The 27,521-nt window shown below is 43.4% G+C and overlaps 2 protein-coding genes across 5 annotated transcripts in view; one reads left to right on the forward strand and one right to left on the reverse strand.

Moving 5' to 3' along the window:
* Window positions 1–737: 737 nt before the first annotated feature.
* Window positions 738–8,429, reverse strand: lsm14ab (LSM14A mRNA processing body assembly factor b). 2 transcript variants are annotated; one of them, XM_037095084.1, is made up of 10 exons: window positions 8,093–8,429; window positions 7,190–7,353; window positions 6,089–6,239; window positions 4,939–5,133; window positions 4,668–4,751; window positions 4,163–4,339; window positions 3,711–3,843; window positions 3,552–3,578; window positions 2,997–3,237; window positions 738–2,905 (listed from the first exon to the last, which is right to left on the reverse strand). In XM_037095084.1, exons 1-10 carry the CDS (start codon window positions 8,214–8,216, stop codon window positions 2,885–2,887), a joined length of 1,317 nt encoding a protein of 438 aa, XP_036950979.1. In that variant the 5' UTR covers window positions 8,217–8,429; the 3' UTR covers window positions 738–2,884. The 2 variants fall into 2 exon arrangements, with proteins under 2 accessions (XP_036950979.1, XP_036950978.1); XM_037095083.1 differs by having other exon boundaries at window positions 738–2,908; window positions 8,093–8,428.
* Window positions 8,430–9,034: 605 nt separating this feature from the next.
* The window catches only part of LOC119017911 (transcription initiation factor TFIID subunit 4-like), an 85,954-nt gene continuing 67,467 nt past the window's right edge, over window positions 9,035–27,521 (forward strand). Inside the window, exons 1-6 of one of the 3 annotated variants that reach the window (XM_037095079.1) lie at window positions 9,035–10,504; window positions 12,643–12,803; window positions 22,925–23,080; window positions 25,412–25,564; window positions 26,347–26,469; window positions 27,019–27,108. In XM_037095079.1, the coding sequence (XP_036950974.1) occupies window positions 9,103–10,504; window positions 12,643–12,803; window positions 22,925–23,080; window positions 25,412–25,564; window positions 26,347–26,469; window positions 27,019–27,108 (2,085 nt within the window). In that variant the 5' untranslated portion in view covers window positions 9,035–9,102. The remainder of the gene's footprint in view (window positions 10,505–12,642; window positions 12,804–22,924; window positions 23,081–25,411; window positions 25,565–26,346; window positions 26,470–27,018; window positions 27,109–27,521) is intronic. The other 2 variants (XM_037095082.1, XM_037095080.1) reach the window with 2 other exon arrangements.

The following is a 27,521-nucleotide window of genomic DNA, read 5'->3' on the forward strand; positions in this document are numbered from 1 at the left end:
CCAGTTTGTTAAACCAGTGAGAGCGCTCCCACTTTGTTGATGTTTGAAGAGCTGTAATGAGGATTTCTTCACAACTTTTATATCTTTATATACTCAAAGAAGATTAATTCATGATAACAGTCACAGCCCAAGATGTGATTTTTTTTAACAATTAGTTTCCAACACAGAAGAAAAAAACTTTCCATACAAATACACAAAACACATTATATGAAGAGGATTCTTTGATTTGCCGATGCTAATGAGCTGAAAGGCAAAGATCTCGATTTACCGGTCAGTCTACGTTCCTACCCTCACCCTATTGTCATGAACTTTGGGTCGTGACCGAAATAATTAGATCCCAGATACAAGTGGCCGAAATGACTTTCCTCTGCAGGGTGGCAGGGCGCTCCCTTGGCGTTTGGGTGAGGAGCTCCATCACCCAGGAGGACATCTGTATCGGATGCCCCCTGGATGCCTTCCTCGGGGGTGTTCCTGGCATGCCCCACCTGGAGGAGACCCCGAGGAAGACCCAGGACACGCTGGAGTGACTATGTCGCTCGGCTGGCCTGGGAACACCTTGGGATCCTCCCGGAGGAACTGGATGATGTGTCCGGGGAGAGGGAAGTTTGGGCGTCTCCGAAGAAAATGGATGGATGGATGGATTCTGTGATTTAGTAGTCGGCTTATTAGCAGATGCAGAAGTAGCGTTTGTGAAAATGTAAACACGTGGATTAAAAACAAAACATCAGAGACGTGGATATTGTACAACTCTTTATTCATTTTTTTTTTACGTAAAAACTCCATTTTGCTGATATTCTCAAGAAAACAAATCTTGGTTTACAATTCCAGTGACTGGAAGGAGTAACAAACATATGAAAACATGTCAGTCTGTAATAGTTCAGTAATACATTTTGTCCCAAATCCAATCTTGCTGGTTATTGCGAAAGCCCATATAAAGTGATGGTTTCTATGGCTATCATGCGGTGATTAGCAATCTGTGCAATATCCAGTTAAACAGCACATTTTTCGACTGGGCTGCTTTGCTCTAAACAACCACAGCTACTGAGAAGGATCTAGTTTTTTTGTGCTATCAATACTTTTGTCAAAAGGTGACCTTTAAGTTAAAGGGAGAGCTGTAGAAAATTCACCACTCTGAAGGCAAAAGTACTCTGAAGTCCCTAAAGTACTAACAAATCAGAGTCAAACTGAAAAAGAAATATCCCACCGCCCCCCCAACACACTGGCACTTCATCCAGTTCTTGTCCCTTTGTTTACGAGTCAGTAAAAAAAAAAAAAAATTCACTCCAGAGAACAATCACATTGACAACAATGCAACGAGAGGAGCTGCAAACAAGCCAGAGGGCCGATCGATCAGAATTTTCTTCTTTTTTTTTTTTAACCATTCGTATTGAATGTACGTTTTTTTTTCAGACATCGTTCAATCCATTAATGAGATTGCCTTGAAACAATCCACACAAACACTGCAAGTAGTTCGTTCTGCAGCGGACAGGGCCGAACGTAGACAGTGGAAAAAAACAATGCAGGTGCCAGAAAACGGTAAGACAATTCAAATGTCTGGTAACAAAATGACAATGTGCTCTAACAGACGGCTCAGCATGTTCTGGACATAGAAAGGAAGAAGTACTAAAATGAGATAACATGTACAATATGGGCTGTCAATTACTTTTGCTCAGCTGAATGCTCACACATTCTTTTTGGCAAAATAGCAGAGCAATTTCTTTCTTTTTTTTTTATCCAAATGTAAATTGAATAAACTGAGAACTTCTAAAGGCATTAACAGCAGTGGATGTACCTCTGACATAAATCATAGGAATGCTGTTTGTTTTAGTCTACTATAAAAAAAAGAAAACAGACCCGGTCAAAAAAAAAAAAACAACCCAAAAACAAAACAAATCTACAGTCAACAAATACTTCTAAGGCTAATGCTGTAAACCCCGTACATCAATGAAATGACCGGTTCCTGTTGATTGCCTGAGTGAGGCTTTCGTTCACAGGCCCCCAGAGGTTCAACTACAAAAATTGTAAAGCAGAAACAGAATTACCCTCATGTGGGAGGTTGGAGAGTTATCTAAATACTGAATACACATTTATTAAAAATCTAAAAACTAAACTGTCTGGAGAGCCACAATTTGCTGGGGGGGCACTAAGCTGAAGATCCACCAGTCCATCCATAACAGCTTACCGCCCCCTTCGAGGGTCGAATCGCGGTTGGACACGGGGCGAAAAGGTGGTCGCCAGTTAACCAAGCCAAAGATTGAGCTCGATATACATTCGTTAATGACTATACTCAGATCAGATATTGTTACTTTCAGCTGGCCGTGATCTCTCCGCTTCATTGAGAAATAACAGGTGTTCAAAAATAAAAAAAGAAAAGACGAAACTTTTCCTGCAAACTGGGCAAAAATACTGAACACATGACAGCCAAACTGAGTCGGTCTGAGCACGGACAAAACTTGCAACAGGCAATGCAGTGAAATTTGGTGATAACAAAACATCAAAATAACAAAAACTGAAAAAAAAAAAAAATAATAAAGCTATCGATCACATTGACTGTGATCCACTCACAGTATCAGTGGGCTTTCTGCATACAGCTTACAATGTCAAAGACATGAACTTCAATAAGAAATGAACTTGATTGATGCAAAAATACAGCAGAAGTATTTACACGTGTTCTTGACGATCTGGTGACTGGGGAACAAAACAAAAAGCCTGTTTCTCAAAGTGGAGAAAGAGGGAGCTGCACTCTCACCCCCTGATGTGAAGCAGTCGACCCCGGAGCTGGTGACTGAGAGGATGTCTTCATTCTGTCTGTCAAAACGTTGAGACCAAAGAGTTTCTTCAACAGGAATCATTTCATGATGTTGAGGGGCTACGACTCTTAGTACTATGCAGCCACCTTGTTATCCTTCTGGAAAAAAACAACAGAAGTTTAGAAAAATCATCCGTCTCATTTTTCTACATACTACACTTTTAAAAATACACTTTAAATAACTCACCCTGTATTCAAAATCAGAGAAATCCCGGCCTCCTCTGCCACCTCTGAATGCACCTCTGAAACCAGGAGGGGCGCCCCGGGGCGGCCCGAAGGAACCTCTGCTCATTGGTCGTCCTCGGCCTCCGCGGGGACCCATGAAGCCTCGGCCACGGTAACCCCCTCTGCCTCGAGTGTGTCTCAGTGGAATGCCGAATGTCTCAGAATTCATTCGTCTCTCTTCTGCCCAGGTCGACCTTCGCTCCCTAAAACCGAACAGAGACCAATCAAGACCCGTCTGCCTTTTTGGTAAAAACACACCTTGACAAACAGGAGAAACTGAGCGAAGGCACCACAGGCAAAAATGGAGATTCAATAGGCTCTTAATGTCAACATGTCCTGCAAATATATTTTCAAGCAAAAACCCAACATGAACTGTTGTATCATTATGAAATTATGTGTACTTCATTATGCTTTACCTCACAAGTACATCATGTAGATTTGTTTAACAACATGCTGAACCTTGATAAGTGTTGGGGGTAAATAAAAATAAACCTAATAAATAAAACCATAGACATACCTTGAAAATCCTCCTCCACCCGATTTACTAGTAGAGATGAAAACAAAAGCGTATTAATAGTGTTCGACTGGCTGGTTTAATTAAAAAACAATTCTGGTAATGTTGAATTTATAACGGGATAGTTAGATTAGAGAATAATTCACACAGTTACTGCGGTACCTTGCGCCATCACAGGACAGGTTATCGAAGAAGGACTTGGTCTTGTCATAGTAGCACGAGCTGTTCGCCTCCTCCTCCTCGTTGGCCTGATGCTCTGAGTCTGCAGTTTCTTCTCCGTTCTGCACCTTGTCATCTGTGTTCCAAGACATTTTTGTATTGTATTATTTAAAAAGGTTGTAAGAATGCACTGAAGAATGAAGAACGGGAAAAAAAGCACTCTGTATGCTTGGGTCTATCAGATGAAACATAAAACATTACTGATTCAACACTGCAAAGTAATCGATACCATAGATTTTCTTTTGGTTGTGAACTTGTTTTCTTGGGTTCTAGTGTCCACTGGTCACAAATTAAGGCAGTGCTTGTTTTTCAACTTGTAGCTGGTATCAGTGTCTCATCAACGGGAGGAAAACGGCACTTTGAGCTCATGTAAATACTGAAGAAAGACATTTTACCCTTCAGCTTGAGCTTGTTCTGGAGCTCTTTGTCAATCTCATCTTTGTTGAACTGGGCGTTGGCAGTCTCAAAGTCAAAGTCTTCTTCAAACTTCATGGGGCCATCTCTACGCACGTTTATTTTGCCTCTGCTGCGGTTTCCTCTTCCACGGCCGCGGCGGTGGGACTGAGCAGCAGCTGAGAAAGAACAGGGGCGAAACTGAAATCCAGCAATTCTCCAACAAGCATCATAAAGACCCGTGCTGGCTGTACAGTCAACAATGCTGAGGCACGGTGACTTTAACTTTGAACAACAGCACATCGCATTTAAAATAGAACCGTGTATTTAAAATTTAAGTGCAGACCATCAGCTCTAATTCGAGGATGTTAACATCCACCTCAAATACTCAAAAACAGTGTTTTGGGGAGAAAACAAATGATGTAATCACAGTGAAAACAAACATTTTATTGGCAGCATTTCAGTGTGTTAATTGGTATTCTTAAGTAATCGTGGAAAACAACTTACCAGCAGCTTGGTGTCTGTTAGGATCCCTGTTTTCAACAGCTCCGTGTTCATTATCTGGCTGTGACACCTTCTGAACCTCAGGAGCTGAACAGCAAAACCAACATTCACCATCAATTTAACTCAGAATACAGCTGTAAGGCTCAAACAAAGCACTAAATACACATGCGTGCAATGGTTAAGAAACTTCCAGGCTACCGCAGACACATTAAAGATTTGTTAAACATTTAACTTTGTGGAAATTAACTACTACGTGTCCAGTAGTTGTCTTTACCTTTTCTTTGCTCCAGGAGGTCTGGGGGCATCTGGCTGCCAGCAGTGGTACCAGGGGGTCTGGGAGCTGCAGCCCCCGACTGACTCCTCTGTCCTACAGGTGCCGTCGGTGCTGGGGCGGCTGACGCTGGGGCCTGCACCGGCTTCTCCAGGGGGGCACTTTTTGTTAAAGACTCATGCTTGGGACTGGTGCGGCCTGGAGAACACAGCAAAGACATTTTCAAATTATATGATTTTCTTAGGAGGGGCTGTAGTAGGTGACAGAGGGAGTGAGAGTTCAGTGATGCACCTGGCGCTGAGTGATACAACCTGACACAACATAATGCAAAAGTAGCAACACACATGTAAATAACTCCTGTAACTGTGCAGAAGGCCCTTGTATTTTTATGGAAATGGACTTCCCTGACATTTAGTATTTAACAAGGCCAGTATCAGCTCTGTGTATTCGCAAAGCAATCAAATTATTTGACGACAAACACAAGAATGCAATTGTGCAAATTAAAAATGTCCACGCTTCAGTTTATCTGAAATGTGTTGCTTGATTGTCTCCACTTATCGTAGCCAGACACATAATGGGGGTTCAGGTGCACAGCAGGACACTCAAAACACAACAGGCAGCTGTGCTCTGTTCAACTCAGCAGGAATCAGCTGTTGCTCCAGATTTGCCAGGGGAACAGATGCCTTGCTTACAGGGCAAATTTGAAAAAGATTCAGTTGTTTAAGTGTTCATTCGAAAGAGGTCACACAGATCACGGTAGTAACTATAAAAGTCATTCTACAGCTTCTAACCTTTACATTTATCTGCCATGGCAAGTAGTTTTCAAACAGAGCTGAGCAATAGGGGTTAATATATCACAATATTTTTAAAAAGTATATTTGTTAATATGCTAAATACACTAATACTGCTCACTGTGATGCAATCAAAAGTGTTGCTGATGCCGTGCTTTAGTTAAGAGTGTCTGCTACCTCACAGACAGGGCTGAAATAAAATTTATATTGTCTAGTGTCCTGCTGATTTTGCATGTTTTAGTTCATCAAGTTCAAAAGAATGACATCATGCTGAAGCTAGCAAAAACTTTAAAATGTGTCACAATATTGGGTGGAAACAGGAAATATTAGACACTTATTTTGAATAACAAAGCAGTCCTTACCTCCTGCCCCGGCAGATCCAAACTGCTGAGATGCGAGGTTTGTAACACCAAACTGACTGTATGGTGGAACGGGGGCCCTGCTGAATGGAGCATAGGGCCCAGCTGACTGGAACGAAGGAGGTGGTGCAACATTGCTGGATCCAATTGATGACTAGAAAAACAAATACACAGTGATTTGAAAAACATCGACTGTGAAAAACAGCTCTTTCACACAAAACAGGTTTTATGGAGGATAAAAACATTATTTTTGAGTCAGACATTTCTGACCACTGACACAGATAAAATCATCTACAAAACAGGAATGTGCAACTGTAGTTTGGAAACATAACTGCTTGTTCTGACAGTCACTATCCCAGTTGCGCAAGTTCATGTAAGAAAAAAAAAAAAAAAAAAAAAAAACGTGTGCCAAACTTGTGCATTCAGTGAGCCACACTTAAAGGCAGGACAGTTTATGATCATTGACACCATGACAACAGGACTTATATTAACAAAAGTTTCAGCCGCACATGAAAGCTATTCAACAAAGTTCGACTCATGGAGCTGCAGTGCAAGTGTACAAGTTAATTTACTAAAATCAATAAATTATGGCTGAAATATATTAAGGCAAATCTGACACAACGATGTGATTTGTACAGGCTGGCAATACTGGGAGACTTTGACATTGCGCTCTGAAATTGAGCACAAGTGATACAGACACATCTTCCCTGCAGTTGTTGAGTTTGCGTTTCAATATACTGATGTTTTGTCAAAGTCCTCATGATAACATATGTGGTTTGGAGCCCAAAGTACATGAGATGTAAAAAGTTCATAAAGATCGCAGCATTCAAAGGAAACTGGTTTAAAAAAGGGTTAATTAGTCGAGATGACCGCAATACTAAGTTGGAATACACCTTCTCATATAACACATTCTGACTTGCCATTGTAGATAAAGCACATGTGTCACTTTTAACATTTGATGATGGCTTTCTTCTGCCCAATTAACCCAGTAAACCAACATGCACAATGCATGAACCGCCCAATAATGACCTTAAATGCCTTCATACAAAAAAAAAAAAAAAAAAAAAAAAGCCCAACCAATCACATGTGCAGGTATCAACTTACCTGAACTATGGCAGGGTCCTGAGGGAGGCTGCTAGTGGCTTTGGGTGGCTCACAAACTGTTAGGTCTTTGATATCACTTCCTCTGAAGATGATGTACTCAAACACTTCCTCCCGAGGAGGGATAGGCCTTTCAGTCGGCCGGTCTTCGGTTCCAAAAGAGCGAACTGTGGGGAAAATTCACAGGATAACTTAAATTACTTTACACAATTAGTTTACAGGGTAGATCTATGCTTCGGTGTAGATGCTTGCACTACATTAAACACTTACAGCAGTGATATTGTGTACTTTTAAATACTATAGATGACATGACATACTATTAGGATTTTTAGAACGTATACCATCTAATCTCAGTTGATTTTTTATTTTATTATTATTATTATTATTTATTATTTTTTTTAAAGCAAAATGTTCATAGTTCAAAGGGCCACATGTCAAACGGTATCCAACAATACAATTAATCTCGAAGTGACTTTTAAAAGGTTTAAGTATTACTTAACAGGTAACAGGTCTCCAGGATGAGACTGTAAGCTTCACGGACTGAGTTCTCTGTCTGACCTCACTTGACTCGAGTTAAAATAAACACTTATCAAAGTAACCAGCATTTAAACATTTAGACAGAGATGTATGATAGTTGTAGAGTATTTCTAAAATACCATATACAACTTAGTACTCAGCAGTGAGGGCCATATATTTCACGTGAGTCCAAACACAAGGTAAACAAAGGAAGCAAAGTGTTAACTACAGCCCCACTTAGCTATTAACCGCTAGTTGGCTACTGAGCTAGCCAACACTGCTAACTGCGCTAACATTAATTTCACTCTCCCCAATCAGTCTAAACGTTTGTAAAACCGTTGTAAGGCATTTTCTAAGTACTGCAGTGCACCTACTGGTCACTTAACTTACCCTTAGCAAGAGCTACTGTCGAGTTTTCAGTGTCAATGGTGTACAAAATCCCTTCATAGCGGATCTCGGCCTTGGAGATTAGGCTAATTTTGCTGCCGATGTACGGCGTCCCTCCTCCGCTCATTTTGGCCCTTCCGCTCTTAATAACGCTCCTGCTGCCGAGAAATCTGTTTAAAGTCGAACGCTAGGGTACTTATGTTGCTTTCACAGCTGTAAGTTTAATGCTACATTACACGAATTGCGAAGTTGCGCCGTGAGTCTGACTCGCTCGGTTCACGGACTGACTTCTAACCACGACATGGCCGTTTTCATTTTCCTTCGCCCCCGCCGCAAAGCATGCTGGGAGAAGGGCTGCATCTTAATCTTCCAAAGTCGCATCCTCCTCTGCCCACTTTCTCCCATCCGCATGAATAAAAACGGATTGTTTGACCAAAACATTAAAAACTCAGGGTAGAATTAATATCACGCGTGTTTTTTTGTGGACTTTTATGGTTATTTTTGCGAGGGAAGAAAACGAGTCGGCAGATCATAGGATGCTAAACAGAGATTTGAGATGTGAACATTTTATCATATCGCGAGATTACACGCGAGAGACTTCTCGTCACCCTCCACCCTGCCCCCATATTGCTTGATAATACATTTTTAAATGCAGAAAAAAAATGCAAAATGCCTTTCTGACACACAGAAATTCACACGTTTTTGGTTTCAAACCGTGAACATAAAACACCTGGAAGGTATCTGATAGGTGCCGAATATCGTAGATCGGGATCGTTATGTAACTACGTGGTAATTACACAGTACTGCAACAGCTCTTCATCACAGTCCATTAAATAAGACTTGGAAAAAAAAAAAACATAAAAAAAATACAACTAGGACGCCCCCCCTTCCTCCTCTGGTGACGTCAGATTCATTCCCACAATGCCCAGTAACACGCAGGCGCACTGTACAAAAAAAATAAAAAAAAATAAAAAAAAATAAAAAAAATATATAAGAGCTATCTGTGATCAGAGATGGCGGGCGCCTCCGACCCCCTGGAAGATATGCTCTTTTCAGAGGTGGATGAAAAAGCTGTGAGCGACCTGGTGGGCTCGTTGGAGTCACAGCTTGCCGGCCAAAGCAACCCCGCAGGGAAAACGGACGAAAACGGAGGCGCTGGCTCGGTGCCCCCCGCTAACCATCACTTAGGAAAAACGCTACCAGCTCCAGTGGGCACCACAACACTAGAACAACAACAACAAGGACGGCGTAATAAACCTGAGATGCGCCAGGAGATCAACTCTAAAGACGCTAGCCTGGACAAAACTGTCACATCTCCACCTGCGGGCTGCACCCCTTCCTTCGGCGAGCCGTCCGCCACTTCAGCTGCCGGTGTTAACGCCACTAGCAGCGGGTCGCAATCACATGGAGCATCCATCACAACACTGACTGCATCTGGCGTGTCAACTTTGGCATCCACGCCGGCCAGCATCAGCACCGCATCCAGCCGGGGGTCCAAGGTGAGCCCGGGCACGGGTGACACGGAAGCTAGCCCGCCGAGAAAACGCATCACCACCCCGCGGAGGAGCGCCTCGGCTCGGATAAAGAGTTTGAACGGCGCTGCTGTAACGACGAGGAGGAGCAGCAACACCACCGCCGCCACCACCGCCGCCACCGCCGCGGTGGCAGAGGCTGTTAGCTCCGTGGACACCAGCGCGAACTCGACCCGACCGGCGACCTCCTCCATCAACACCTCGACGTTCACATTATCCAACGCGAACCTCCCCGTCGGTCAGTCGGCTATCGCGCTGGACCGGGGGACCCCCACCATCGCCTTGCACAGACTCCCGAGTCACATCGTAGCGAGCATAGCCCAGAACGGCAACGGGACCAGCGTGTCGGCCTTGGTCCAGCAGGGCACTGCTCGCTTAGGAGCCTCAGCCCCACAGGGAAACCACGGCAAACCCGTCACGGACACTGGGGCTTCCCAGGCAGACGATTGTCAGTCCAAAATTGTAATGTCAAGCCAGTCTGGTAGTGTCAACTCTGTAATAAACACTGTCCCCCCTGCGCCTTCTGTTGTCACACCTACAACCACCACCACCACCACCACAGCAGCAGCAGCCACGACCACCACAGCAGTGAGCCAGCCTGTGAGCTCTGCTGCTGCTGCTGCTGCTGCTGCTGGGGTCACAGGGGTGGCAGCAAGTTCTGTATGTGGAGCCGGTCAGACTACATCAGTGACTACAACCCTCAGCATGGTCAGGCCCACAGCCCCCTCTCCGACACCCGCTGTGGCCACCCCTGCACAGTCTCAGCCCCGTCCTGGACTTCCAGCAGCAGCACCTCAGAGGATCGTAGCCCCCCAGCTGATTGTCAGACCGCCTCAGCAGCAGACGACCATTCAGCTGCCCCCCGGGTTTACCATCCCACCGGGTAAGGTTTGCAGGAGGGGGAGGACAGCAGCGAGAAGCCGCTGTCTACAGCTGTGTTCAGATGACCTTATGTCTTGTATGTGTATGTGTGTGACACCCCCCTGTTCTTTGTATCACGTTTGTCTGGATGTGTTGGGCGACCTCGCTCAACTTACTCTGTGTTCATACTGTGTATTTTATCTGCCTGGGAGTTTTTTTTGTATTTTTTTTTTTTTAGCATGGCCACCTTGGGGAGCCAAACACTTCACCCACCAACAGCAGCGTTTAAGTGCTATGACGGGACCGACTGAGCTGTGCAAAGTTTTAAGAATACACCAAGCATCCCGAACAGCACCATAACATGACATTAACACCACACATTGTGAAATTAAAAAAAGAGGAAACAAGACCAAACCTACACAATGTTTCCGAGTAAAAGCTGAGATTCATCTGCACTTGTGAGTAATTTAGCTGATGCCGAGATCAAGCCTGTGATTTAAAAAAACATTTTTTTTAAGCGCACTAGAAAATGTGACCATTTGTCACACTTCTGTCCCACAGCAAAGGACGAGTCCATTGTCAACAAGACAATAACAAGTCTCGTAAAATACGTGAGCACCAATGTACTCATACACCATACAATGATAACACGCTGACACATCCATTGGCAAGCTGTGGTAAAACTGGTGAATGGCAGCAACTCTCACGACTGTCAGCAAAGTTTTAAACGTGTGTTTTCCCTCGTAGCGTTTAAAAGAACAGGAATGAGAAGGATTTTCTCTGCCAGGTGCATAAAGACAGTAAATATATAGACACTCCACACACACAGTTCATAGAGTACCAACAACACGAGTCCCTCAAAGTGTGCAGGATCGCAAAAAAGATAAATTCAAGGCAGCACTGGTGGAATTACTTTCTCAGAAGTGCCTCATGCTCGTCATACACCGGCTCTTTAATAACATTACACTGCCGCCCAGGAACAAAATCAGCTCAGTAAGTGAAGAGCTGTTGTCCTCCACTGCAGAACGTGCCGGTTTCTGTTTCTGTATTTTTCTCCCGTCGCTGTGAGTAAAGTTGTGGATGCACAACTCAGCTGAGTGATATAGATCCTGTGGTTCTTTATCGTTTAAGTGTTTCAAAGCGCTTATGAAATCATCCAGTTAACTTTAGGATTATAATCAATCCTGAGTGTGGATTCTCATTCAGCCACCTGCAACCGTGCAACATTTAGTTTTTTCCTAATTTGGACTGTTTACCAGGTGTTTTCTACTTTATGGAAATTCTTCGAAGATAAACACGTTTGTAATAAAACATTTTGTCTTGACCTTTAACTCTGACATCCATTTATGAATGGTAATATGGGGAAGTAGCATTGTAAGCGGCGTTGTAGTGCAGTGGAATAATCAACACACACGATGGGCTGTGAATTTAGACCATGTTTGCTTGGAACAGAGGACGCTCGTTCATTTGTTTCGGCCTTGTTGAGGTTAATTTAAATGATTGGTTGAACATCTGAATGGTCTTGAGGTTTTATTTGATACTTTTATAACAGTTAATAGAAAGAAAATGAATCACCAAATATTTTGATGTGTCATTAAGTCATTTTTCTAGTTAAAAAAAGTGAAGAATTAGCTGGTTCCAGTCTTTAAATGAAAGGATTTGCAGCTTGGGTAATACGAAGACGTAATTTTGATTTACAACTCAAGGATCAATCGATTGATTATGAAAACAAGCCGCAGATTAAGTTGTAATGAAAATAATCATTAGTTGCAGCCCTGGTATTTTTCAGCGTGCGTGGCATAACATCACTCACCATTTAATTCCAGTGCACCTGACACAATAATTGATAGTTTCTGTTTGTTGCCAATCAGGTGATGTCACCTTTTCTTATTCTTTTCTTAGTCGTGCTGCTGTGTTGTAGAGTTTTTTTTATCAGGTTTAAAATTGTATTTACACTCACTGCTTGGTTACAGTTTTTGTTTTTGCTGCTGTTTCGCCTGCCAGAATTTTAGAGTTATGCTTGGTTATCTGTGCGAGTGGCCAACAGCATCCACAAACCCAAAATATATCTGTGTTTGGCCAGTAGCTGGTTTGAATACACTTCAATCACGATGACGTGGAAGTGTTTCCTCTAATGAATGTTCCCTGTGATTGTTCAAGGGATGGTGTTGGTACGGACGGAGTTGGGCCAGCTAGTGATGGTTCCCCAACAGGCTCTGGCTCAAGCTCAGGCTCAAGCTCAGGCTCAGGCCCAGAACAGCATCTCTCCGCGACCTGCCACCCCCACAACAGGAGCATCCTTCAGAGTAACGACTCCACAGGTGAGACTCCACCACAGAAACCCCACACATGTTCAGTAGTACGACCGCAGCACGCTGTATTACTGCACCGTAATGTTTCTTTACAGCCGAGGAGATGCGCTGTTAAACCCACGCGACAGACCTGGCCGTGTGCCGGGGCAGGCCTGGTTTTGACAGGCCTCAGGACACACGGCGTAACAGGTTTTGTTTAATTTTTGTTTCCCCGTCGCTGGACAGATAATGACTCATCTGGTTTGTGTGCACACATGCACGTCACGCACAATGGACTTGTCACTAGTCGTGAAACATTGCTGAAAGGAATTTAATATTACGGTGGTGATTTTCATTTGGAAGAGCGGATCAGTGTTCTTTGCCTGTTTCCTGAATCAGATGCAGGGTTACCTTATCTTCCTCTTACTCATTTTTCTGGAACAAATAGGAAAATAATATAATACATAGGAGATGAGATAGGCTGCTATCTGGATCAGCCGAAATTCCTTTGCTGCCGGTTGTTAGAGACGCTGTAATACTCAACTATTTGTGAATGAGGCTTTTCTAATGGAAACCCCCCAAAAATAAAAAAAATATTTTTCAAATCCATGTAGGTCTTTAACACGAGGGCTTACTTACGTCAAGTCCACCCTCAGTATTAACAAGGAAAATGCCGATATGTGACCATTATTTCCTCTCTTTCCTGTAATAAACACAAATTCTGATTTATTATTAATCTCAAATCACCATTGAATTAACACACAGATTCTTTTACAGTATGCAGAGGATTCACATATGAAAAAGTTGCGATTGCTGTAGGGTGGTCACAACTTTGTGGATTATGAAGTGAAGAGCAATGCGAGAGCAGCTCTGCTGAGTTCAATGATCCTCTGCGATATACAGTTCACCAGTTATGTAAGGTTGCACGGTTGAGATATGGGGAAGGAAAACTGCCGTCAATGAAAAAGGAACTCTGCGTTATGTACGATGGCGTGAAGAAGTGTTAACGACGGTTCACGAGAAAGGGGATGTGGCAGAATGGTGTGTGTGTGTGTTTTTCTACAAACTTCGGTCATGTCACGCAAATCATAAGAGGTTATTGACCTTTTTTTTGTCGAAGGCCACTCCTACTGCCAAACTCCCTTAGATCCCTACCAACCCTATCACACACCTCGACGCGCCAAATTTCAGTCTCGTAGTCGTTCAGCAAAACAACTGTGGCTTTAAAAAGACGAAGAAACTTTCTGACTGACTGACCAACAAAGTATTTTGTCAAAGTATTTTATTTTGAGAGGAATTCTCTAGAATATAAGTGTCTCTATTCTCCAGTGCATCCTTTGTCCTATATATGATGTCAAATACATTTAATGGAAGGGGAAGGCCATGACGTCGCCACTCTTTTACACAGTCTGTATCTGTATAAAGACGATGGATGCAGATCCTTAAGTTTCTGTACTGTCCACCTCAACATTCATCTCTCCTTTATGGCCTCACTCTACACTACAAACATCCAAATCTATATCTGAGTGAAAACTTGTGTGTAAGAGTGAAACATTCTACCAAAATATTAAATAACCTGAATTGGAATTGAGGCCAAAATCCGTATCTGAACATCCCGATGTGTTACATAGCTTATTTTAACCGGGTTTTTAATAAGCGCATGGGTGCAGAAAGCTTCTCTGACATGCTGTTCACTGTTAAATGGTATGGATTGAAAACTGACCCCTATGGGACACCGTACATAAGGACCGAAGATGATGGTGAGGACGAGTTATCGTGCAGGAGATGAGGAGAACAGAGAAAGGTGTGATCACACAGATTACTGTCGGACTCTGGACAGCTCATGGTGCTGAAATAAGGCCAAACAAACATGTAAATTTAATAAGCGGGTGACTCACATTTGAAACATATTTAATTCTTCAGTATGATTTAATCAAGAGAGATTTTTTGTCTCAGAAACACAAATGACAGTAAGATTTTATACATACAGAAATATACATATATTTTACCCACATCAACCTGAAGGAGCTCATCAATACGGCATTTAAATAATATCTCAACATTTTTTAGGCTATATTGTGATACACAGTATGTATCTCTAAAGTTTGAAAACTCATAAACGCTGGCACGGGGCGACAGAATCAATTTACACAATATTCTCGGCCAGATATTTTGATATCGATATTGGGAAGGAAAGTCTTTCTGAGCTTTCACAAAATATTAACACAATGATGAGTAATCGTGAGTAATGTCGATTTGGGTAAAAACCTATTCGAACAACTTGAGCAATCTGGTAAGTTCAGAAAATGTCATCACTTTATTGTAATTGCAGCCTTTAAAACCAGGAAAATATAATAATAATATAACACTTATAAAACACGTCATCGTCTCATATTACAATAGTGAAACAGTTTCGATTCATAGCCTCACATCGACTATAGAACTTTATAAACAGAACTGATTTGACGTGGACAATACACATATAAAACAAAAGCAGGTAAGACGATTAAAGAAAATATTAAAAATGTAAAAGACAGCAATCATATACGTGCACATACCTGTCAGCCAATGGGACGCCTACACACAGATGGGCTGCAACGGTCATTTTAAATTAAATAACACCATTTCATCCATAGTTTCATCAGTCCAGTTTATATCCAGGGGCACAAACGAAGACTTGTTTGGTGTTTTAAGAGATATTTATTTATTTATCTGTATTTTCTTGAAATGTTTTGTTCTATTTTTCTCAGCTTGCACATTCTGCAGACACTTCACAGAGTGTGTAAATAGCACTTTTCGAAGTGTAATTGGATTGTGCCACATTGAATAGCCACATTTTGGGTTAAGATCTCCTCTATACAAGCTTGAGCGCTGCCCCTTGGATGCACTTCTCCTCTTTGGTGGACCAGGTACGGTGTCGCACCGTGTCCATTGTCCTGTACTCCGCTCGCCTCGCTGCCAGATTTGGAAATGTGATTGGATCCCTGAAGCCGTGTGGGCCACGTGCCCAGTTCATCTGTGTGTGGGCTTCACATTGGCTCACGTGTATGTACTCCACTGTATATGTATACGATTTGTTGTCTTTTCTGATTTTCACATTTTGTTTGGGCGCCTTTGGGATGTGTTTTGCAGCGATCCTGACGAAGGCCACAAGCAGAAACGTGTTGGTCAGACAGTTAAAGGGATATTCCGGCGTAAGTTTAATCCATGGTCGAACACACCGTGACACAGAGTAAGACCATCCCTTGAGAGACCGCTAGTTTACAAAGTTTTAGCAACCACAGAAAAGACTGCGTGACAACAGTACACTTCAGTATACGCCATCAAAAGCCACAAATAATTAACAGAACAGCACCAAACTTCAACAGTAGTAAAAATAGTGTCCCAGCACATAGTTCAAGGCACCAAACATCTGCTAGCTTTGCTGGATTTCTACTGAAAAGTGAACACAACCCACCTCTCTCCTGCAGCAGCTAGCTTGTTGTGGGGAAGCCCTGACGAGTCGATTACCGAGTGCAGTAGAGTTCTGCAGCTCAAGGATGAAAATACCTGATTATTACTCCACTTTGGCCGGAATATCCCTTTAAGGTGTTCTGTATGCTGCAATTTGTGCTTGAGTTTTACCTCAATGGTTTTCCTTCTCTGTGCTCCGAGGAATTAGGTGAAGTTGAATTAGAAATCTTTCAACATTCAGCAAACGCCAACACCTGTCCTACACCGATCAAATATCTGTCAGCTGTGTAGGAATTATCCCGGCATCGCTCTTGACGAACACGTTGATATCAGAACTGACATCGGCGCTGCTTCGTGTCTTCAGCTCTTGTACTAGAAGCACCACCTCCTGGTTCTTTTCATTTCAGTTTTTAAAAATTTCTCCCAAAGTAAAGGGCATCAGCCGTCTTTGCATGGGAGCTGTGACATCGTACAGGCACATGTCCCGTAACGCTTCAGTCCTTCGAGCTCTGCGGAGTCTCTGTCGGTGTTAACACCAGCGCTGGTGACCTTTGTCAACTCTAATCCCGCTGATTGGGCTGGTGTGCCAACTGTAGGAACTTTGATCTAATCATGTGTGGGTACACACACACACACACACACACACAGTTGGGTGGGCACCACCTCATTAAGCGAACAGCTCCGCTCCAGACCCTAATTGGGATGTGATTAATATGTTAAACTGTGTAATTATAAAGAATGAGTATTCTTGATTATTTTACGTATATATTAAACTGAGATTAATAGGTGAATTAATGTCTCAGGGCTTCCTAATGACTCCATGGGGTCCTCTCATCAAATTTTAACGAGCCACTGAATCATTAATTGGAATTTGCTTATTATCACCTGTGGATACATCATTCATGTAAAAACTTGGGCTTGTGCTGCTGGGTCCACACCTTTGGAACTTAATTGCTTTTAATGAGATTACCAGATGGATCGTCTCTCACGGTTCCTCAGTAAATCTAGCAGGACAGCTGGAGTGGTGCAGATAAATACAGATTCTCATGAGTAGAGCGTCATAACCTGTCGTGACCTGTGTCTCTTCTTACTGACCTCAGAACAGACACATAATAAAGACGTCAGCGTTGGTCTTCAGATGACCAGCTGAGAAAGTGTTAGGAAGAGCTGAAACTACCAGTTATTTAAATTTTCAGTTAATTTACCTAATAATTTTGGATGAATTGAATCATCAATTGGTCTCTAAAATGTTAGAAAATGATGAAACAGTGCCCGTTTGAATCTCCCAGAGCTGTCGTGGGATGAGAGCCAGAGTCGAAACAAAAAATTACAATAATTTGTAATAATATTTAAAATGAAATATGTTAATTTCTGAATTAAAATGTCTAAACAGGACGAGAATATTGTGTATATTGTGTTGAGCTGTGTAATCACATTATTCAGGATGTTTCTGACAACATTCAAACCAAGAGTAATCTGTAATCTTACTCAATCTTGTCACATCAATCCGAGTCACATCAGATGGAGCATCAAGCTCATCATCATGTTATATAGATTTATAAAGCTCTTATTCGCCCCAAATATCACTTCCGCTGCTTAAAACTGACGTAATCAAACATCCGTTTTTGTTTGATCAGCATCCCAAATCCCAAAAAACGAGTTGTTATTCATGCAGATATTTAGAAAACCATAAGATTTTCAAAATGTGTTACTCGGTTGTTAAAATTGCCGATCGGTTTTCTGTCAGTTGACTAATAAGATTGATCGACTAATCGTTTTAGCTCGAATGGCAGGTTAGGCATCACAATTTAGTTACATTAATGTCCAGGTAGAAAACCCTGCATCACACACACAAGCTCACATGAACTTTAATTTACGTCTGATTCATTTTTAAATGCGTGTTTGCTGCTTTAATATCTCATTGATAACAATACTTTCACTGGGCCGCAGATTTAAGAGAACGACAGCTTGAGTTCACCTCAAAACTAACAGTTAGTCTGAGATGTAGATGTAAAAGACGCCAGCAGAGCAACGTAGTACGTGAAATAAGCGCAGCAGAAACAGCAGATGGAGCACGACCACTGTGTTTGCTGTATATCTTCAGACGGTACAGTTAAGGCTGTAAAAAACACAATGACATGTCTCCACGATGCAAATAAACCGCCAGCTGTGTACACGGAAGCGACTCGTGTTGACGTCACGACGATTCCCCTTAAAAAATTCCAACTCTGAGTGTTTTGAAACTCGACTTTTATACGTAAATGTTGGCTAACCTGCCTGGCACACAGCAAACTGTTAATAACACTTCTGATCTTGTGCTTTATTAAGTGGCTAAGTTGACTTTACAGACAATGTTTGTACAAGTTTTCTAAAGCTAAGTAAAGCAGTGTAAGTGGCTTTTTAATGACTCTGAGTTGAACCATGTGCTCAGATGATTCCAAAGATAAACAGCAAGTTTTCTAAATGCTCGAGACGGGATCCTGTTTTGCATTCAAGGCAAACTTCCCTTAAAAAAAGTTAAGGACTCAGTTCCAGCGCTCGCTTTTGTTCTGGCCTCTGAAGGCCGGAGTAAAGAGGCCCTCTGTAGATCTCAATTGCCGGGTCGTCATATCACTAACTGTGAGGACAAAAGGCTGACACTAGAGGGCGGCATGTCATTGTTTTTACCTTCTGTGTGTTTCTACTTCTGCTCCCACTCAGGAGCTGAATCCTTTTCTTATGCCTGTGACATTTTGTACGCCTGGTAGATCATCCTAGTTCATACTGTTATTTAGATTATTATACAGAACCGTATTTATGAATGCAGAAAGGACACAGAGATTGGAATAATATGACATTGGTTAGTGCTATTCAATCTGACAGCGAGTGTGAGGGGGGAATACAGCCTACAGTACCAAACACATTCATAATGTATAGCCATGCCATGCTAGTGTTTGATTTACCCATCATGCAGCAGCAGTGTGACACTCTGCTGTCAGGTGGGTTAGTTTCACGCTCTCGGGCAGTTATCGCTGCACAGATTGAGCCGTCTGAGGCCGAGTAACTCCTATCAACACTGAGATTAAGTGCTTTTCCCATTACTAAAGGATCATTTCACCCTTAGTTACTCTCACAGCAGAGGACACTTCGTGGCGATACACCTTGTGGCAGGTGTAAATTTTAGCCACGACCGAAGTCCACATCGGTCCCACAGCAGCGCCCCCCCCCCTTTTCTCCTGCCTCTGCACTCTTAGCCAGCCAACCTGTATCCATCCTGATGTGAACCGCTCTCAAAAGAGAGTCGCAGATTGTCATCGCCTCTCGCAGTCGCGCTGATGACAAATTAGCGGGGCCGCGGCGTTGCCGTCTCGACAGGAAAAGCAGAAGCAGGGAAATGAAAGGGAATGGTGTTTATTCCCAGAGCTCAACCCCTCTGTCGGCCTGTCACTCTTCCCATGACCCCGAGGGGAGAAACGGAAGGCATCCTGAGCTTCCTTCCTTCCATACCTGTTAAATCATTCATCATCCAACTGCCTGATTATTTTAAAAAGCTAACAAGGCTTTGGTTCTCGCGTGTGTGTGTGTGTGTGTCTGTCAGTGTGTGTGTGTGAGAGGGAGAGAGAGTGAGCGAGAGAGAGGCATAGCTAGCGGTGGGATGCACCCCGTGGCTCTAACCGCTCCCCCCCCTCTTTACCCCCGCTGCCTCCCCCATCCCCTCTCCCCACATCCCTCATACACCCACTTCCCCCCAAACTCCTCAGTACAAGATTCTTTTGCATCGTACAAAACTTTTAGCGGAGGGGAAACTCCCTCCTCCTCCTCCTCCTCCTCCTCTCTTATCCTACTTCTTCTTCTCGACGCTCTCTTCGCCTCTTTGCCTCTTTTTTCTGTCCTTGCCGTGGCTGCGTGTCTGTTTGTTGTACGAGACAAGTGCAGTTTATCATGAGCCTGAATGTGTGTGTGTGTGTGTGTGGCTGTTCTCTGTGCTGTCTAGTGCTTGTCAAGTGTGTTTGTGTGTGAATGCTCTGGCCTGTCTGTGAATGGAAGGCTGTGTGCCAGAGGTCGGGGGCAGAGGCCCTCTCGGGTTGTCTTGGCCCATCGACAGGATTAGCAGCCTGGAAGTGTGTATGTATGTGTCTGGGTTTGTTTTTACTGTGTGTGTGTGTGTGTGTGTGTGTGTGTGTGTGTGTGTGTGTGAAGCCACGTGGTTTTGCGGCTGTTGGCACTCACTCAAGCCATCCGGTTGCTCTCGTGCCTTCAGTTTTGCTAATACACCTGAGTTATGTCATATTGATTTTGATTTTAAAAATACTGTCAGTGTATTTTGTTTCCACATTTACTATGTTTACTACAAGTGTGTGCTCAGTCTTAAAATATAAAGAGAATCTACATCTAACCTTCTTTAAAGATGCAATATGAAATCATTTTAGTTTAAAGAAATAAATAAACAAACAAGATTATCAACATATACTGTTTTGACATTATGCCACAAACGTCAATGTGTTGTGTTGCAGATATATCCATTTAAGTTAGCATGCTAACCGGCTAGCCCTTGTAAACCAGCTTCTTTCTTTTATAACCACTTTGAGCTTCAGACCGCTAACTGCACGGCTACCTGAGATAGCATGGTTACAGTTAGCAGCAGTTAGCGGTTGATATACTGCACCCCTGCTGGAAAAACCAGCATAGACCAGCACCAAAACACAACATATGCTGGTCTTGAGTTGTGTTTTGGTGCTGGTCTGTGCTGTTTTCCCAGCAGGGACCCTGTTTTTTTTTTTTGGAGTATGAATTCAGGAAGTGGCCGGTTCTTACGTATCGCACCTTTAAATACATACTGCATCTGATGAATGATTATAAGCATGCACGATGTGAAGTGAAGTGCCAATATTTGCTCTTCTTTCCCTCCTCTGCCATCCTGCTACCTAGCTAACCTTGCAGCCGCCACCAAATTGACCCCAATTAATCTGAGGCCTCGCTAGGGCTTCATCTGATTCGCCAAATTGCTGGATGTAACGTGAACGCCTGCTGTTTGTAACTATGATGAATCTTCTCATTCATTACGTATCAGGCAGTCTATTGCAGTGTATGCAAATATGATTCATCGCTCAGCGCTCATTGAGAGTACTGCTGAACGCAGCGTTGCCATCTCACACACGCTGTACTGTACTTTGAACACATACCGCTCAGTGTGTCTAATCTATGCAGATTTCAAACCCAATTCATGCACACGAGAAGAGATAACTCCAAAACCATAATGTCACAAGCAGAATCCACGCTAAACATCCTGCTCATCGAGTGCATGAATAAACGATGAGATGAAACGAAACGCCTACCCGAGACGTGTTTGAGCAACCAAATGTCTCGATTGCTTTCAGTCCTCTATAGCTGGAGGAATGTGTACAAAAGGTGCTGCAATCCCAACACACGGTTCAGCGTGGATGTTGAACCTCCTTTAAATTAAAACTGAATGTCAGCACTTAAACCTTTCCACTTCATGTTTCATTTAAAATATACTTTGCTTAAAAAGAACCAGCAGTACGGCACTAAAAAGGAGACGTCCAAACACTTCCTTAACAAAACTTTACTGAATATGCAGACGAATATAAACCAGCCTGGTCTCTCTTGTTTATCTTAAGAAGTGTATGTGTTCAAGTCTTGTATTATTCACTCATTCATCCCGTCATAACTTCATTAATTTGACTACAATGTACAGAGTTGTGTGTTATTATCTTTCCTCCGTGAGACCTCAGTAGGAGCAGATCCACACACTTATTTGAAGGTGAAATCAGGTCTTTCCGCAGATGGTTTTTCAACTCTTACTTCCGCTATTAATTGGATTAGTCCTTCCAGTTATTATGGTGCCTGCAGGTTTCATTAAAGCAAATTCCAATTAGATAGTGTTCGGAGAAAACAACACCTACATATTTCAGAGTAAAAGTTTGAGAAATGTGCTGCCAAAGGTCTCAGGAGTCTGTAAATTAACGTTTCCTCGTCTGTTTCAAAGTTTGGACTTTATATAATACATATGTAACATCATGCATTCATGCTAAAAGTTTATATCTGTCAGCTATTTCACAACAGCATTTAGCTAAACACAGCCAATCACACACCTGCTGTCTTATTCAGCTGGTGTTGTAAGTCGGTTCATTAACAGAGATTTTTCCAGCTTTGCTCTCCAGTTCCTTCCTTTTTACACCTATAACAGGAGATCTAGTGATAAAATGTTCCCAGTTATTAAACCCATCCCTTCTCCAGCTCCTGTTCAGGTAAATGTCATCGGTGTGGATGTCTTGTCACGAGGCCCCGGCGGTACGACACCATGACCCACTGCTACCTGAACCAAACGTGCTCCTCTCTGGTTCGGTCGTCGGCGCCGCTAACATGCTGCCACCTTCTTTCTTCTCTCCTGCTGTCATGACCTTTCCTCATCTGTCTGCGAGGCACGCTACTTGCTCTTTTCTTCCTCTGTCTCTCTCGTGCTGTCCCGGTCTTTTTCCCTGCCCTCCGCTTTCCACTTCCTCCTCGCTCTTTCTTTCACCTCTGGGACTGACGCAGATTCACCTTCGCTGTTTTCTCTTTTGAGGGCGCTATGTATTCCTTTGTATTCCTCTATCTCTTCCCTTCCTCTCACGCTTCTCTCTGATATCTTTATGCTCTTCTCGTTTGTCCTTTTTCTTCCCTCTGCCTCTGTGTGTTGCTCTGTTTCTTTCATGCAGTCTCCTGTGACCTCTCAGACCACCAGGCAGTGTCCTTTGACCCCAGCCAAGATGGTACCGTCTGCCTCTCCCACTCCTTCCAGTCCTGCCCTTCAGACCTCCTCCTCCTCCTCTTCTTCCTCCTCCTCCTCCTCCTCCTGTCCTGCACTCCGCCCAGTGAGATAACCCTCCTTTACTCGCCTATTCTTTAGTCCTCTGCCTCTCGTTTTCTTCTTCTAGCATCCCTGAAGAGTGATGCAAAGAAACAGAGTGTTGGCTCAGTGGTAGTCTGGAGATCACACAGTTTGTTGGATATTCTGGAGGAGCCTAAAATGACGAGACCTGTTTACTACAACCTGTTTTTTTTTTTTACTGTGTCTGCAAAAGAATTGACTCAAATACTCCCTTTGAAAACACACCTCACATTTGAAAAATGAATTCTGAAATGATGGAAGATGATAGAAAAGGTTCCTCTTAGCTAACTTGCGCAGGTACACATGATTTTAATCTTTTAAAAGGTCCAACATTGTAGAAAGAGACATTTCTATTTCTTTTTCTGATTATAAACCTGGTGATTCAAAAACAGAAACTGTGACCTCAATACCAGGACTTCTGTAAGGCTGTGATGTCACAACCATACCGCCACGCCACCAGCATGAGGGTTGCAAACACGCCGGCAGAGCTAATGTGTAAACATGGCGGCTGGTGCCTGCTCAGGCCTGTGAGAGCTGACCAATCAGAGCAGACTAGGAGAGTACACGCACATTCATTTATCAAAAAAAAACATGGTTACCTATTCTTCATATGTTTGCTTGAAAATTTGCTGCTTTGCTGCTTTATGTTTTGTTTATATTCAGCTCTTTTTGGCTAAATGGATGCGCTTATTTGCGCCTTCGTTCACAAAGCCCAGTCCGCCCTGATTGGTCAGCTCCTACAGGCCTGAGCAGGCACCAGCCGCCATGTTTCCACATCAGCTCTGTCAAGTGTTTTTGCAACCTCGGCCATGCTGGAGGCGTGGCTGTATGGTTACGACATAGACAGATATTGGAGGATTGATTGGTCGTTCAGACACAATGGAGGTGCTGCTCCAATAGACGGTGTGATAAAATAATGTGTCATGTGAACATTTTCCAGTAGACACCCTCCAAAAAAGACCTGAAATTGAGCATCCTACAGGACCTTTAACTTTTCCGAATTACTGCAATTTTCCAGCAAAACTGTGTGTGACTGCACATTTATTATCAACTTGAATATCACATCTTAACCTGAGCAAATGAAGGCACAATCCTAACTCTTCATCATTGATCATTAATTATTCGGAGCATTTACAAGTTGCTGTGTGATGTAATCGTTTGTTTGTTAAACATAAAGCTAAAGAACGTCAAGTTATCTATCTACAGAATATATAAAACCCCTTTTTTTTTATTTTCAAACATAATTCTGGAAGTTGTGTGCAGAGAAAATTGGAAACACAAACTGATTTCCACCAACAGGAACAAATATAGCTCCCGGCTGTTGCTGCCCTGGCTACTCATCATAGCATCCTGCGCTGTACGCTAGCTCTGCTGGAGATAATATTTTAAGTTAACCTCTCCTCTTCTAAAGAACCGAGGCTCTGGAGGCTCTGATCAGACCCAGTGTTTCTGATCCAAATACTGTGTTTTTTAGATTGTATCCAGATCCCGTTGATGTGTAGCGCAGATTTTATTTCCCTACTAATATATTTTTATTTATTTGTGGAGAAACTTTGTGCTCGACAGAAAACATGCTCAGAGTCGAGGATCACTGCGGCTGTTTGGCACCTTGTTGCTGCTTCAGTCTTGACCTTTTCTTCTGTGTTTGGGTGATTTCTTGTTATACACTAGGCAGCTCTTCAGTGCAGATGAAAAAAAAAAAACATTTTGAATATTTTGGCTGACTCTGCACGATAAGACTACATCACAATTGTGGACGCACGTGTGGTCTTGCCCTCCACGCCTATGTGACTGAAGTGATCAGACCCTTGTGTGCGTTCACACCTGTATTTAGAACTGTCCACTTATGATCGGCTCACATAAGATGTATTTTATTGCCAAGTGTGAACAGGCCCTGAGAGGTTTCAAAGAGGTGATGAGGGCTTTAGAGTGAGAGACCGCTGATGGCGCCAAATCATCTGTTGAGCAGAATTTGTGTTTTGGATGTGAGATATTTAACATTCATCAACCGCTCACATGTCATTATGAGAAAGCAGACAATGGGTGTTTAATGTTTGGTATGACCAGGAACAGACCTTGATAGGAGGTTTCCCTTGTCAGGTAGGTCACTGTTAAGGAAAGCTCCCGTCTTTCCCAGCCTCTAGCCTGTCACCACCTCCCCTTCCTCCTCCTTGTCTGTTAAGCGATGTCCACCGAAGTCAGAACACCAGATGTGACAGGAGCGCTGTGGCGCCTGCCTCCTGTTCTCTGTGGCCTTGCTGCCGGCGAGGCGTCACGTCCTGTTTATCTCTCTGTCTCTTCCTTGCTCTTCCAGAAGGGCCCCGTGGCACCGGCCGTGGCAGTGACGGCTCCGCAGCAGACCCCCGTGGTTATGGCCCCCCAGGCTCTGGCCCAGCCTGCCTCCCAGCCAGTGCAGCCTCCGCAGACGGGCATTGCCTCGCCGCCCGGAGGTCCTGTCGTGTCCCAGGTCCGTACTCTCCGCCACCCTTCCCCCACTCCGCCCCCTTCGCCGCCCACACTCCACCCTCAAGGGCGCGGGCACTGTCACAGCTGCCAGCAGGCTGGCTGTGTCACAAGCTCAGCCCCGGACCATCAGCCTCGCCGCCTCACACAGCTGGCCATGCATCCAGAGTCTCACACATGCCCACACACGTTTGCACTCATACATTCACACAAGTGTATACCAACCCAAGGACATGCAGACATAAAGGCACAGACGCACGGTGAATTCAGGGACACAAGGACTCACAGATACAGCCGTGGAAGGAGGCCCACACTCCCACAGATCTCAGATCTCCACGTATCACAGCCTGATAAACCTTACAGGTGCTACAATGTGGTGCCACTGGCAGTTTTAGCGAACAGGTGTAATGTCTTGTTTTACTAGAAAGATGACAGCACGCTAATGTGTATGATGCTGTGATTTGAGACGGATGCTTGTCTGCTTCTTTATTAGTCAGAGTAACTTCTTGCTTCTTTGCTGAGTATTGATAAAAGAAAGTCTGCACAAATACAAGGCCTCCTGCTCTCTGCTTATGATTTGATCCAACACAGTTCTTTTCACATTAGATTTTATCCTATATTGGCACTCTTGACCAAAAGCAAGATTAAAAGTTAATCCAAACCTGAGGAATAATCTTTTAGACCCTGAAGCCTCTGAGACAGTGAGCAACGTATAGCTCGTGCTGCCATTTTTTCCTTTTTTCTTTAAGCACAGAAGTTAAATAGTTGTCTTCGTATCTTTTACAGGAAATGCAAGAGAATGTCAAGAAGTGTAAGAATTTCCTGGCCACACTCATCAAGCTGGCGTCTCACAACTCTCCGTCCCCTGAGACTTCCAAGAACGTCAAGGCTCTGGTTCAGGACCTGCTGGTGAGCTGCACGAACCAACAAACCAACAAACCAACAGTGTGCTCATGGATATGATTGAACTGTTTGCAAATTGTTACTCTTGTCACGATCATGTGCGCTCGCAGTTTTTGGCATTATTTTACTATCGTAGGATTTGATATTTACAAAATCCTGCCGGTCTCCTGACAGCTGCTTCTTAATTAGCACCGGAACAAATTTCCTATTTATCCGATTGACCGGAGTGACAGTGTTTCATCAATCACTCTTTTTAAAAGTGTGACCTAACTTTTTTGCAGTTTAAACAGAAGTAGGAGTAAGTCAAAGTTGACACTTCCGTGTGTTGATGTATTGAATATTCTAAACCTGTAGATGGCAGCATAAAACCCTTTCCAAAACTCTGATGCTCTACCATGAATTTTCATCTGATACACATGTGCACATTAACAAGCTGCTCCCTGAGGTGTCGGGACGGGACAGTTAAAGGGTTAATCAGCAGCTCAGACGACTAGATTTCATCTTGTTCATCAGTGTACTGAAACATTGGGCGTCTCTTGTACTTTCACCTGACAGGATGCCAAGATTGAACCGGAGGAGTTCACCAGCCGGCTGCAGACTGAGCTCAAGTCGTCTCCGCAGCCTTACCTGGTGCCCTTTCTCAAGGTGTGGATCCTGTTTCTAAACCTTTCTGTTTAAATATTCTCTCTAAAACTGCTAACTATCTAACTCCTCAGTTTTCACCAGAGCCCTGCATTAACAGTCAACCAATTAACCTTAGTTACCCTTAGCATAACATTGTTGGCTAACTTACGTCGTAAGAAAAATCCCCTGACCTAACTCCTCAAGCCGGCCCTCTCCTGTATTTTTCTAAAATGACCCCCTTAAGAAGTCCTTTCTTTGGCACCAGGGCTAGTGATGGCTAGGTCTGACAGTAGAATGATACACACACACACACACACACACACACACACACACACACACACACACACACACACACACACACACACACACACACACACACACATCCCTCTGGCCTGACTTCTGACTCTGTGTGACAGTGGCCCCTGCGGTTGTCC

This window comes from Acanthopagrus latus, chromosome 4 (genome assembly GCF_904848185.1).
Source record: "Acanthopagrus latus isolate v.2019 chromosome 4, fAcaLat1.1, whole genome shotgun sequence".
In the NCBI taxonomy this organism is placed as follows: domain Eukaryota; kingdom Metazoa; phylum Chordata; class Actinopteri; order Spariformes; family Sparidae; genus Acanthopagrus; species Acanthopagrus latus.